At 44.5% G+C, this 14,209-nt stretch overlaps 1 protein-coding gene across 1 annotated transcript; it reads left to right on the top strand.

The window, feature by feature from the left end:
• Nucleotides 1-12,216, top strand: LOC133424183 (conserved oligomeric Golgi complex subunit 3-like). The gene is made up of 2 exons (XM_061714631.1): nt 1-54; nt 9,963-12,216. Exons 1-2 carry the CDS (start codon nt 1-3, stop codon nt 11,310-11,312), a joined length of 1,404 nt encoding a protein of 467 aa, XP_061570615.1. The 3' UTR covers nt 11,313-12,216.
• The last annotated feature ends 1,993 nt before the right edge of the window (nt 12,217-14,209 follow it).

Below are 14,209 nucleotides of genomic sequence, written 5' to 3'. Positions count from 1 at the left end.
ATGGAAACGCCTGACTGGCATCCTGCAGTTGTGGTCAGCAGCACTCAAAAAGAGGTGAAGACACGAAAGTGGTTTCAAATCTCTAGTAAAAGATAACTGCACAAAGAGATGTTTTATTTTGTTATTTAAAATTTAAAATTGTATGATTATGATCTGTTAACTGCAGGTCTGGATCTGGACCCTAGTGGTCAGCAGAAGAACTGCAGGTCTGGATCTGGATCCTAGTGGTCAACAGAAGAACTGCAGGTCTGGATCTGGATCCTAGTGGTCAGCAGAAGAACTGCAGGTCTGGATCTGGACCCTAGTGGTCAGCAGAAGAACTGCATGTCTGTATCTGGACCTTCGTGGTCAACAGAAGAACTTCAGGTCTGGATCTGGACCCTAGTGGTCAACAGAAGAACTTCAGGTCTGGATCTGCCTGTTTTCAACATTTATGTCGTCATAAATATGTTCCAGTCATTGTTGGTATTTAATTATTGTAATATGTATTGAGAATTGTGCAATTAAAATAACTTTATATCTAGTGTGCAATTGGGCAAGTTGCAATATAATACGCACTCAACACGGAACTTTGTGTGTTTTATTAATAATATGATTTCTATGTTCAAAACCAACCTGCCAATGGGACTAGAGATGGAAATTAGCCATACGGCTATAATCTCACATGTTCACATGAATATGTATACCCATTTTTTCAAAAATAAATCAATTTACAAATCTACAAATGTCTTACATATAGTACCTTTAAGACTGACAGCAGTCAGTCTGTGACCATCGCTGTCTATGGTCCTGAAGTCTCAGACAGGTCACAGCCTAGAAGGTCCTACAATAAAACACATAAGATTTCTGAGCATTTACACCTCTGACCACAACGGTATAGACCACAATTGTAATATAAAGTATTACAATATCAAACTGCATTTTGTGAAAACAAACTAAATGCTGATGTTGTAAATGTCAGGGTTTGACACTTCCCCCCAGTTTTTGAGTTTCAGTTCTGTCCCTCCTGTTTCCCATTTGCCCTGATTGTGTCTGCACCTGTGTCTCGTCGTGTCTCGTTATCCCCTGTGTATATCTGGTCTTGTCATTCCTTTGTTCCCTGTCGGTCCGTATTGTTTCTAGCTCCATGTCTCCTCGTAGTGTTTGTCCTTCACGATCCTGGTTTTTTTTGTTAATCCTGCCAAGCAGCGCTTTGTTTTTGCCTTTTTTGTAAATAAACCTTTTTTTGTTGTGAACTCCTGGCTCCTGCTCTCCTGCGTTTGGGTCCTTAACTAAACCGAATCTTAACAGAACGGACCGACCAGATGGACCCAGCGGGAGAGCGCCGCGGTTGGAGTTTTTGGAGAACATGCACTGGGCCGAGGAGGGGGAGTATGGGGACCCCTTTTTGGGAACACGCCTGGCTCTGGGTGGGCCCAGGAGCCTGAAGGCTCAGGGGAGACGACGGCGTCGGCCTCAGCCCCAGCCTGTTCCTGCTCCCTGGGAATCGGCCGAGAATATGCGCTGGGCCGAGGAGGAGGAGTATTGGGACCCCTTTTTGGGAACACGCCTGGCTCTGGGTGGGCCCAGGAGCCTGCTCAGGGGAGGCAACGACGACGGCGTAAGCGCCAGCCCCAGCTTGTTCCAGCTCCAGCTCCTGCACCCGTCCCTGTTCCAGTGGTGGTCCCGGACTCACCTCCCCATGTTCCAGTGGTGGTCCCGGACGCACCTCCCCATGTGTTCCAGTGGTGGTCCCGGACGCACCTCCCCATGTTCCTGTGGTGGTCCTGGACGCACCTCCCCAGCATATAATAATATAATAATAATACAGCTGATCTGTGATATGAGCATCTCTCCATGGTTGATGCTGACGGGTTTCAACCCCATGGTTTCTGGTGCCTGTCCTTGGCTTTTTTTATTTACTTTTTGTATGAACAGCAGCAAAATTGAATAAAATGTCTATTTTTCATTGAAGTACCCATCTTTCTCGTGTTTATTATCATTTGCCACATAATTAAAGCAACCTCATACTAAATTTAAGAAAAAATTACTAATTATCCGATTAATCGACTAATCGATGACTAGTTGACTATTAAAATAGTCGTTAGTTGCAGCCCTATTTAAAATGCATTGTTTTTTTCTAAAATGTTTATTAAAATTGACATAAATTGTCAACCGGACCACAAGCTTTTTGTTCATACTTCTGCTGGTCCTTGGCACAAAAAAGGTTGGGAACCCCTGGTTTAAACGACAAATCCTGATCGAAAACAACACCAAGGTTTCTCACAGTTGCACTGGAAGCCATCGCAACACCATCTAGTCCCTTCCTAAGATGCTCTGGACCAAGAATGATAACCTCTGTTTTATCTGAATTTAGAAGCAAGAAAATTCTGGACATCCAGTCCTTGATGTCCCTAAGACATGCCTGAAGTTTAACTAACGGTTCTGTTTCATCCGGCTTCATAGACAAATAGAGCTGCGTATCATCAGCATAGCAATGAAAGTGTATGCCGTGATTCTGGATTATACTTCCCAACGGCTGCATGTATAAACTGAACAAGATTGGCCCTAGCACTGAACCCTGCGGAACACCATAACAGACCCTTGACTGTTCTGAAGAAACCTCATGTACATGAACAAACTGGAACCTGTCAGATAGATATGATTTAAACCAACGTAGAGCTGTCCCTTTAATCCCAACAACATGCTCTAACCTGTGCAGTAAAATGCCATGATCTACAGTGTCAAAAGCAGCACTGAGGTCCAGTAGAATCAATATGGATACTAATCCCTTATCTGAGGCCATAAGGAGGTCATTCGTGACTCGAACCAGTGCTGTCTCTGTGCTATGATGCATTCTGAACCCTGACTGAAAGACTTCAAACAGATCATTTCTATACAAATAGTCACATAACTGGCTTGAAACTGCCTTTTCCAGAATTTTAGATACAAATGGAAGGTTGGAAATTGGCCTATAATTAACTAAGGTGTCTGGGTCAAGAGAAGGTTTTTTAAGTAAAGGTTTGATTACTGCCACTTTGAAAACCTGTGGTACATATCCTAAGCTTAGGGATAGGTTGATTTGATCCAGTATTGTCACACCAATAAGAGAAAAAACATTTTTGAATAGTGGAGTCGGGATGGGGTCTGACATACATGTGGTAGACTTAGCTCTATTAACGAGTGAAGTCAGCTCAGGGAGGTCTCTGTTCCTGAGGCGGTCCCGCCGCCAGTCCCTGTTCCTGAGGCGGTCCCGCCGCCAGTCTCTGTTCCTGTTCCTGAGGCGATCCTGGATGGATCTGCCCAAAAAATTTAACATCAACATGTTTGACAATCTAGCGGACTGAACGTTTAAGGTAGATTTCAACGAATCCATTGATACCAAATACATCATGCTGGCTGACCGGGAAAGGAGTGAAAAGTTGTTGCAAAGTTGAACTGTTTTACCGCAAAGTTACTATCGACTTCATTTTAAGCTGGCATGTGGTGCAGCTAATTATGGTGGAGTATCATGCTACATAAGAGGAAAAAAATACAAGAGTGACACTTTTGACAATATAGCAGACTGAGCTTTAAAGGAGCATGAGGCTCCTTTTAAGAAATGAGACTCTCTAGCGCCACCCTTCACCACGACGGCAGTTGGGGGTACTGCAGCCAACAGTGAAGCCGGCACGGGAGAACGGGGAGAACGTGCATGCAGCGTCATGTGACGTCACATCCGCAGCCCAGCGCAGGAAATTCGGGACCGAATTGCAGCACATTTTGCAGCACACAGCCTGTTCAAGGCAACGGAGAGATACACTAGAGGGGTCATTCTTTTGGGTTTGGAACGTTTCATCTGACATTATTACTAAAAAACTTCAAACTTATACAAATTTTTTTCATAAATCTTGCCACAATCCGGCCTCAAACTAAAAACTAAAACCTAAAACTACCGTGAAACCATCATATATCTTGAGATTTCAATGAATTATTCGATACATCATGCTAACTTACTGGGAAAGGGGTGAAAAGTTGTAGCCTGTTTTACAGCGAATGGACCATTGCCTGTGCGTCTTCTTTGTTCTGATTGGCAGAGTGTTGGTGCATACCCATACATTCATTTATTTGCAGCAACAAATCATTAACAATTACATCACACTTAATTGAAAGGCTGTTTATTTAAAATAATGTAACATAATGTAACATTGGGAAATTTTCTGGTACTTACCGTAGCCTACATGGTAATTCTCACTTTCCTGCATTCACATAGGGTAGATTAATTTAAGTTCACCAGTCATTATTTACTTGCAAGCCTTTCATTTTCAGTGTTCAGACAGTCTTGGCCCATGTTACTATCAAAAAGAACACAGTCTTAAATCTTGACAAACGTTTTTATTAGGCCTACTTCAAAGAATGGACTACCTTTTCAAGTTTTTGGCTTTTGATATGCAGACATTGATTCAAACATTTGCTCATAAGCCACCAGCATAGGCTCGTAGCCATAGCCCTTAAAATCATATGAGCATGAATGACCTGTGTGCGTGCGTGCCTGCCTGCCTGCCTGCCTGCCTGCCTGCCTGCCCGCCCGCCCGCCCGCCCTTCATTCTTATTTTTGCCCCATGGGAAGGCTTAAGCAGATGTCAGACTCCCAGCTGTCCTTTAAACAATCCAAAGAGCGAAGCCCAGAGACCCAGGCCCATTGTTGCTAAATTCGAACACTATAAACACAAAGAGCAGGTTCGGAGACAGGGGCCACAGCTGCGCGGACTGCCGTTCTCCGTGAACGACCAGTTCCCCCGGGAGATCCTGGACCGTCGCGAGTCCTCTTCCCGGTCCGGAGGAGGTTCATGACGGAGGGATCTCGTGCTGTCATCACTGTGGACAAGCTGTTCGTGATCGGACAATTGTACCGCGACTCCAACATCACGCCCTGGCTCTTCTAAAAAGGATGAGTACAAATTTACTTTCTTCTCCTCTCTCTCTTTCTCACTAACTGGTGATTAGGTTAGATATAGTTACATAAACACTTGGTGATTAGATTAGATATAGTTTCATAAAACATTCTCGGTATATATTAATGTATTAATAATTCTTGCTCTGCTAGTCTCGGTAAGTTATAGGCTCACACTGGTGATTGCCTTTCTCTCTCTTTTTTTTATTTTCTCTATTTTTTTTCTATCATGTTTAGAATTATCTCCCTCCCCCCCATCTCACTCCCTTTCCCCTTTTTTTTTCTTTTTTCCCTCTATGTCCCACTCTGCTGCACTTTCTTTCTCGGTTTGGTAAATTGGTACAAACACACATTTCACACATTTAGAATAACATGGCACACACACATACAACAGCTTCTCATGCAACATTACCACTTGCATATAATGTTACTTTCAATGATTGGATTATGGATAAATTAAAGTTTGTCACCTGGAATGTAAACGGAGCCGGGAACACTTTAAAGAGATTAAAACTTCTTAACCAGATACAAACTCTGCAGGCAGACATTGTCCTACTGCAAGAAACTCATTTAGTTCAAGCTTCAGTAGATGCATTGGCCACGGCACAATTTCCGCATGTTTTCTCTGCCTGTTACAACTCCAGACAAAGAGGGGTAGCAATTCTCATTAATAAAAGAGTAAATTTCCCCGTAAAGGACACACACATTGACTCAGAGGGTAGATATTTAATTTTAGTCTTGCAAATTCAAAGCTTGAATTTATGTATTTCTAATGTATATGGTCCAAATGTTGATGACTCTTCGTTTTTTCACTCTTTTTTCACCTCACTTTCTGCTCACCTAGACAACACAGTCATCATCGGAGGAGACTTCAACATGGTTCTGGACCCTGGAGTGGACAGGCTCAGTAATGCAGGCGGACACAGGAGTTGGCAGTCAGCAAGTATTGTTAAGCAATACATGAATGATCTGGGTCTTTGCGATACATGGCGCTCTTTACACCCAACCCTTAGGAACTACACTTTTTTCTCAGCCGTTCATCACTCATACTCTAGGTTAGATTATTTTTTAGTCAGTAGCTCTCTGATGAGAGATATCTCAGAATCACAAATTCACCCAATCATTATTAGCGATCACGCACCTGTTTCTTTCACTCTGGGGAAGAGGGGGAGCCAAAGTTTGGAGATTTAATACATCATTGCTCAAAGACCCCGACTTTATTAATTTTTTTAAGAAAGAATGGGATATATTTTTACAAAATAACGACCAGCCGGAAATATCAGCGAGCGTTCTATGGGAAGCAGGAAAAGCAGTAATGCGAGGGAAAATAATTTCCTTTTCTTCAAATAAGAAAAAAAAAGACAACTTAAAAACAAAAGAATTAGAATATGAAATAAAGACGCTAGAGGAGGCCTTCCAGACCTCTGCAGACAAACAGTTTCTAGTACAAAGGCTTCGCCTGGAAAACTTTGCACATGCTAACAGATCGGGAAAATACTTAGCCAATCAATTAAAAATAAACAAAGAAAAAACAACCATAACATCCATTAAGGACCAGTCAGGGGGAGTTACACATGACCCCTGTTTAATAAATTCAGTCTTTAGAGACTTTTACTATAAATTATACTCGTCACAAATTGAACCATCTGATCAATCCATTAATGAGTTTCTTGGAGACATTAATCTGCCGAAGTTACATCAGGAACAGGTTACGAATTTAGACTCACCGCTCTCAATAGGAGAACTCCATGAAGCTCTTCAACATATGCCCAATAATAAAGCTCCGGGCCCAGATGGTTTCCCAGCTGAATTTTACAAGGAATTCTGGAGCATATTAGCACCAACATTTTATAAAATGATTCTAAATGCTAGGGAGAATAAAAGCTTACCCTTAAATATGAATTCTGCTAATATTAGTCTTTTATTAAAACCGGACAAAGATCCCTTGCTCCCATCGAGCTACCGCCCAATTTCATTGATAAATGTAGACCTTAAAATAATTAGCAAGGCCCTTACTGAACGTCTGAAAAGAGTCACCCCTTCTATTATACATCCGGATCAAACAGGCTTCATTAAAGGTAGACATTCCTCTACTAATATTCGCAGATTATTAAATATTATAGACTATTCGAGTATCAATAAACAGGAGACTACTATTATATCCTTAGACGCGGAAAAAGCATTTGATAAGGTAAATTGGAAGTTTCTATTGGCAACTTTGCATAAATTTGGATTTGGCGAATCTTTCATTGACTGGATAAAAATATTATACAGCTCTCCCAAGGCACGTGTAAGGACAAATGATCAAATCTCTACAAGTTTTACCTTGCAAAGAGGCACTAGACAGGGTTGCCCTCTCTCTCCCTCATTATTTGCAATATTTATTGAACCTTTAGCAGCAGCTATTAGACAAAATCAAAATATTAAAGGTATACAATGCAAAATATTAGAGCACAAAATAAGTCTTTATGCGGATGACGTACTCCTCTTCCTCCAGAACTCACGATCTTCACTATCACAGACAATTGCACTTATAGAGGGATTTTCATCTCTGTCTGATTATTCTATTAATTGGTCTAAATCCACTGTTTTGTGTGTTAACTGCAATTTTAGGAATATAACAAATACTCAATTACAATCAGGGAACATTAGATATTTAGGCATAAACATCTCCCCTAGGCTGTCAGAGTTAATAAAATTAAATCATGTTCAGCTTATAAAGAAAATAGAAGATGATCTTTCCAGATGGAGCTCTCTCCCCATTTCGCTCATGGGTAGAATAGCCACCATTAAAATGATGGTTTTACCAAAAGTAAATTATTTTTTCTCAATGATACCATGCAAACCCCCTCTTTCCTGGTTTAAATCGTTGGACTCATATGTATCAAAATTTCTGTGGAAAAATAAAACTCCACGTATTAGTTTAAAGACATTGCAAAAATCCAAAGAATATGGAGGTTTAGAATTACCTAATTTTCAGTACTACTTCATAGCCAGTAAGTTACAGTATATTGTAAAATGGTCAAAAGATCATCCTTTAGATAGTCAATGGCTGGACTCAGAGCAAGTGTTTTGTAATGAACTAGAAATCTCAGAGTTACCATTCATTAGTCAAAGTATCAAACATCATCAATGTTTCAAAAGCATTAATATTAGCACAACTTTATCAGCTTGGTGGGAATTTCTTAAAGTAGCTAAAATTTCACTTTTTCCATGTGACCGTACACCCATATGGAACAACCCAGACATCGTGAAAAATGATAAAAAAGATGGTTAATTTCGTTCAATGGAGAGATCAAGGAATACGGTATTTACAGCAGGTAGATTGTAGGAGGACAGTTTGTACCTTTCAATACACTTATTGTTCAATACGGAGTTAGCAGGAATACATGTTTAGAGTATCAACAACTTAAGGCCATAATAAATAAAACATACAAAATTAGCCAATTAGATTTACAACTTCCCGCTAAGATAACAGATTTATTGAATCTAAGCACTTTAAAGTTGTTATCAAAACTCTACAGGTTAGTGTCTAAACTGGACGATTCAGTCTCTCTCCCGATCTCCAAGTGGGAGGCGGATCTCTCTCTGAATACCGACCAGTTTTCTTGGTCACAAATATGCTTAAATACGTTTACTATGACTAAAAACCCAAACTTACAACTTATACAGTACAAAGTTCTTCATAGAATACATTATACTGGACAAAGGATGTTCCAGATGGGCTTTGTCACCTCTAATATCTGTTCACAGTGCACAGAGAACAACAGATAATTATATGCATGCTTTATGGTTCTGTACACCGGTACAGAGGTTCTGGAAGGAGATTTGTGAGGATTTATCCACATGGATCAACCACAGAAACCCAGTGTGCCCCACGGTATGTATATTAGGTCACCTGGGAGACACTCAAATAGAACCTAATTGGACACACCGGCTTCTCACTGCCTTATGTATCGCAAAGAAAACCATTCTAGTAAATTGGAAACAAAAATCCAGTTTATGTATTAACCATTTTAGGAATATTTTATCAGATCATATTAGTAGTGAGATAATGTCTGCCTCCACTGAACAACATTCGGCTGAATTGCACTCTCTGTGGTCCCCGATTATTGGCTTCGTTACCTAGTGGGGGCGGGGGGGGTGGTGATCTCGTAGCCCTTGGGGTTGGGGGTCGGCTTGGGGGGTCTGGGGCGCGGGCCTCCGGTGGCCCCTGGGGGGCAGTGGGGGGGGCCGCGGGGCCCTGTCCCTGGCCGGTGGGGGGCTTGGGGGCCTGTGGGGGGGGTTGCCTCATGGCGGTGGGGGGGGTGGCTGGGGGGGCTCGGGCGGGGGGCTGTGGCTTGGGCGTCTCCGGGTCTCCCGGGGGGGGCTGGGCCGTGGACGGGGGGGTCCCACTCGGAGGGCCCGGCCCTGCCTGGGTGGGGGGTGGCTGTCTGCGCTGGGGGGGCATTGCTGCCTTGGTCCTCCGTCGCTGGGTGGGGGCCAAGTGCCCCTGCGGATGTGGGGACTCCGTGACCCTTGGGGTGTCCGCCGGGGTGGCCTCGGGGGGGGGTGGGGCCGGGTCCGGGGATCGGGCCTCCCCTGACCGGGGGGTGCACGGGCGGGCACGGCGGCGGGGTGGCACCATTCCCAGGTGTCTATGTCTTATGTTGTCAGTATGAATGGGAGGATGTTGGACCGTTTCCCCCTCCGTCTGGGGGCTCCGGCGGCGCCGGGGGCGCCCGTGGAGGTACGGTGGGGCTCTGGCCCGGCTCGGAGGGCCGACCCCCGTCTACTGGATGGCCGGTGGGGGGACGCGGGTGTCTTATCAGGGCCGGCTTTGCTGGTCCTGCTTCCTGGCTTCGGCCTCCGCTCCCCCTCCTTCCCCCCTTACACGATTCATACGCACATAGGCGAAGGGCGGGGGGTCCGGGTCCTGGGGGGCACTGTCCCGCGTGGCCCGGCACTCCCCGCCTCACGGTTTTAACAGCAAAATAGACACTGCGCATCCCAATTTTAAGGACTATCCCGTTTATATGGCCAAGTTCAAGCAATGCCTCTCTAAAGCTAGGATGAACACCAGCTATACAACGAGTTCTTCTCTAAACCTACACTAAAACTTGACGAGCTGCTGGAGAAGTTGTGTTTGTCACTCTATGATGTCCTCCGGCCGCTCATTATCCACATCATCCACCTGGAAACCCTGTCTGAGCTCTGCAGCATCCTTAAGAACGAGATGCTCGAAGACCACGTCCAAAACAACGCTGCACAGATGGGAGCCTTTGATGCTGTGGTGAAGCAAATGCTGGAGGATGTTCAGGAGAGGCTGGTCTACAGGACTCACATTTACATACAGACTGATATCATAGGTTACAACCCAGCTCCAGGGGATCTGGCATATCCTGAAAAACTGGAGATGATGGAGAAAATTGCCCAGAGCTTGAAAGAAGAGCAGATGAAGCAGATGTCACAAGAATCCACGTTTTCTGATGTACAGCTTGAAGATGCTGACGGTAGAAGAAACAGCAGTGTCGCCAGCGTAGAGGCATCTTGTCTCAACACATCTGTCTCTCCCGCGGATCTGCACGGCATGTGGTACCCGACTGTCAGGCGAACGCTGGTTTGTCTGTCCAAGCTTTACAGATGCATAGATAGAGTGGTATTCCAGGGTTTATCTCAAGAAGCCTTGTCGGCTTGCATCCAGTCGCTGCTTAAAGCCTCTGATATCATCCTTAAAAATAAGACACAAGTAGATGGGCAACTTTTCCTGATCAAGCACCTGCTGATAATGCGTGAACAGATTGCCCCATTTCACACTGATTTTGCCATCAAGGAAATCTCACTGGACCTGAAAAAAACACGAGATGCCGCCTTCAAAATCCTGCACCCTAAGGCTGTTCCCAAATTCTTCCGACTCAATAGTCACAATGCCATACTTGAATTCCTGTTGGAGGGAACACCGGAGATAAAGGAGCACTACATCGACTCAAAGAAGGACGTGGACCGGCACCTGAAGTTCAGCTGTGAGCAGTTTATCCAACAGCAGACTCAGATCTTCGTGGGGAACCTTGAGGAGTTTCTCACCAAGGTCGCAGCCCTAAAGACGATGGCAATCCAAGGCGGCCCGACGTACAGCCTGTCTCAGCAGCCTTGGGCGCAGCCAGCAAAGATCAACGATATAGTGATGGCTACCTACCGGGTGATGAAGAGCAAGCTGCCAAGCACTTTACAGAGCATGTCCTTGTACTTGGCCAACAGAGACACAGAGTTCATCCTTTTCAAGCCTGTCCGGAATAACATCCAGCAGGTATTCCAAAGACTGCATGCCTTGCTTCAGGAGGAATACAGCGGGGAAGATCTTCAAATCATCGCGTGTCCATCAATGGAGCAGGTTAATTTACTTCTGTCGGTGAATAAGTAATGTTTGGTGAAGAGACGCTGGTGAACCCCCTCTGGACAAGCGATAAGAAACTGCAGCTACCGCCATGACCCGAAGCTGTGAGGTTGAGTAGGCGAGATGACCAGAAAAACTGTGCCCGTGCTGCCTTCTGGACCACAAATCCTGAACTGATGGCATTAAAGAAAAAAAGAAAATAATTCTCGCACGAGGCCCAAAAATGTTTCGATAGAGGTGTCTGTATTCATGTTGAAGCCTATAACGATCCAGGAGGTGCAGAGTAACGTGTAAGGGTATGAACTGATCATTTTATTTAACTAAAAACTGCTGTTTTGGTCAGGGTTGCTTTCACAGTTTCATCTCTGGACACCAAATCTTTGGGGATAAGGAGAATTTGCACTCTATGTGAAGGTGGGGTGGAGATGGTTCAGACAAGGACACATCCGGACAAATCAGATGCACGTGTCGCCCTACTGAGCAGCCAAGAAGCCCAAGACCAGGAAAAGAGAAATGCTGCAGGATATCATATTCCTTTATTTGGATTCTTTGTAAAACTCTCAGTAGAGCTGGATGATGACGTGTGCTACAGGTGACTCCGACGACTTTCCCAATCAAATCGCAGCACGTCCTTGTCGCTGCTTCTTAAACCTTTTCATCCACCACGTTCTTGTGATGGTCTGATATTTTATTGATGTGTAAAAAGATAAGGGACTCTTATGTTTTATACTTTCTTTTTTTTTTATAACCAGACAGATTAAAAATAAGTATGCATTTGCTCTTGTACAGTAATACACAATGTTCATAAGTGTTTGATCCTCACAGAGTAACAAAAGAAAAATCATCATCATACATATGCTTTGGTGTGTCCCATATAAAGATGACGTGTAAAGGTATTCTATTTATGGACTTTCTGATTAAAAAAGGTTAATGCTCAAAAAAAAATATATATATATATTATTATTATTATTATTATTATTATTATTAGTATTAGTATTATTATTATGTATAGTATATCATATTATTATTAGTATAGATATCGGATAGGTGAATGGATGAATGAATGGGATGCCTGGGTCTGGGGCCCTCCGCTGTCGGGCCTGCACGGGTGTCGCCTTGTTGGGGGGTTCCCTCTCTCCGGGCCCGTCTCCGGTCCCCCCCACTGCCTCTGCGGCGGGGCGCCCCTCTGGTCTTGGAGGGCCACTCCGTGGGGGGCGGGTGCGCCTGCCCGCGGCCGGGGCGGCTCTGTCTCTCCGGGCAGGCTGGCCCCCTGCCGGGTGGGGGTCGTTGGCCTGAGGGGTGGGGGCCTCCTGGCCGCGTGTCCGGCCCGGACCGGGTGGCCGGGGATTGCCTGGGTCGCGGTCCGCCGCCGCGGGATCCCTGGCTGCTTCTTCCCGCGCCGTGGGGGCCCCGCCCGCGGGCCCCCTTGGCCGCCGCCGGGGGGGGGGGGGGGGGGGGTCCTCGCAGGCGGTGGGTTGCAGATGTTGCACTGTTGCAGATTTACAGTGCTTGACGTGTGTTTCCGTGTGTTCCTGCTTCCTGGATTGGCAGTGGATGTCGTCACCCCCCCCCCCCCAAAAAAAAAAAAAAAAAAAAAATCACTGGGTTTGTATGTGTATATTTATGTATGTGTACGCATATGTATGCGTATATATATGTATATATATTAAATATAGTAATAATGCACATATATATACTTTTGAATTCTACCGTCATGGTATCAATCATTAATATGTGTGCAGACAAGGAAAAAAGAAAAAAAATAAATAAATAAAAAAAAACACTGAAAAAAAAGTGGAGACAATAAAGTGTTGAAAAATTGAGGTGTTTAATTCAGATGCAGAAAAATTCACATCTATTAATTTGCTGTGTGAAATTCAAAGGAAAGACCATCCGGCTACGTCACATCCAACGCTGCCAGAGACGTGAAAATGCAGAAAACATGTTTCCACGACACTTTGACACTAAACTGGATTATTAGCTGACAAACCACCTCCAGGAAGCGTAAAAAGGTTTATTGGATATTCTGGATGTTTTTGAATTAGTGCCGTCTCCATTACAGGATTTCTGTTTGGATATCTGGGTTTTCTCCTGAATCTCAAGGTAATGGAAACGCCTGACTGGCATCCTGCAGTTGTGGTCAGCAGCACTCAAAAAGAGCTGAAGACACAAAAGTGGTTTCAGAAATCTCTAATGAAAGATAACTGCCACAAAGAGACGTATTACTTTTTTTATTTATAGGGGACCTATTATGAAAAACAGGTTTTCTCTTGCTTTAATAAAGTGGTCTCCCCTCAGCCTGCCAACTCAGAGAAGGAGGAAAGCAACCCAATTCTGCAGGGTCTGTACAGCCGCCCGGATGAGCCATCCAGTGTGATGTGGATCTAGGAGCCGTTCAGATTCTGCGCCCGTCGTTACGTAACAACGGGCGCGATTTACATAGGTTGGCCTCCGATGCGTGAAACCACGCCCACAACTAACTCCGCCGGCCGGAGCTTCCACCGTTTTTTCGTAGCGGTGTATCGTGTCATTCAGGCAGCCAATCAGCACAGTGCCTCATTATCATAGCTGAATTTCTCATTTATTTAGCAAAAACAATCAAAAGCTTGTTTTTAAGACATTCAAGGCCTGTTTAAAATAGGTATTAGATGCCATAATAGGTCCCCTTTAAGTTTTAAAATTGTACGATTATGATCTGTTAACTCCAGGTCTGGATCTGGACCCTAGTGGTCAACAGAAGAACAGCTGGTCTGGATCTGGACCCTAGTGGTCAACAGAAGAACTGCAGGTCTGGATCTGGACCCTATTGGTCAACAGAAGAACTGCAGGTCTGGATCTGGATCCTAGTGGTCAACAGAAGAACTGCAGGTCTGGATCTGGATCCTAGTGGTCAACAGAGTAACTGCAGGTCTGGATCTGGATCC

The sequence above is a fragment of the Cololabis saira genome, chromosome 23 (assembly GCF_033807715.1).
Source record: "Cololabis saira isolate AMF1-May2022 chromosome 23, fColSai1.1, whole genome shotgun sequence".
Lineage (NCBI taxonomy): Eukaryota > Metazoa > Chordata > Actinopteri > Beloniformes > Belonidae > Cololabis > Cololabis saira.
The sequence above is the reverse complement of the archived record's forward strand: the minus strand, read 5'-3'. Positions and strand labels throughout refer to the sequence as shown.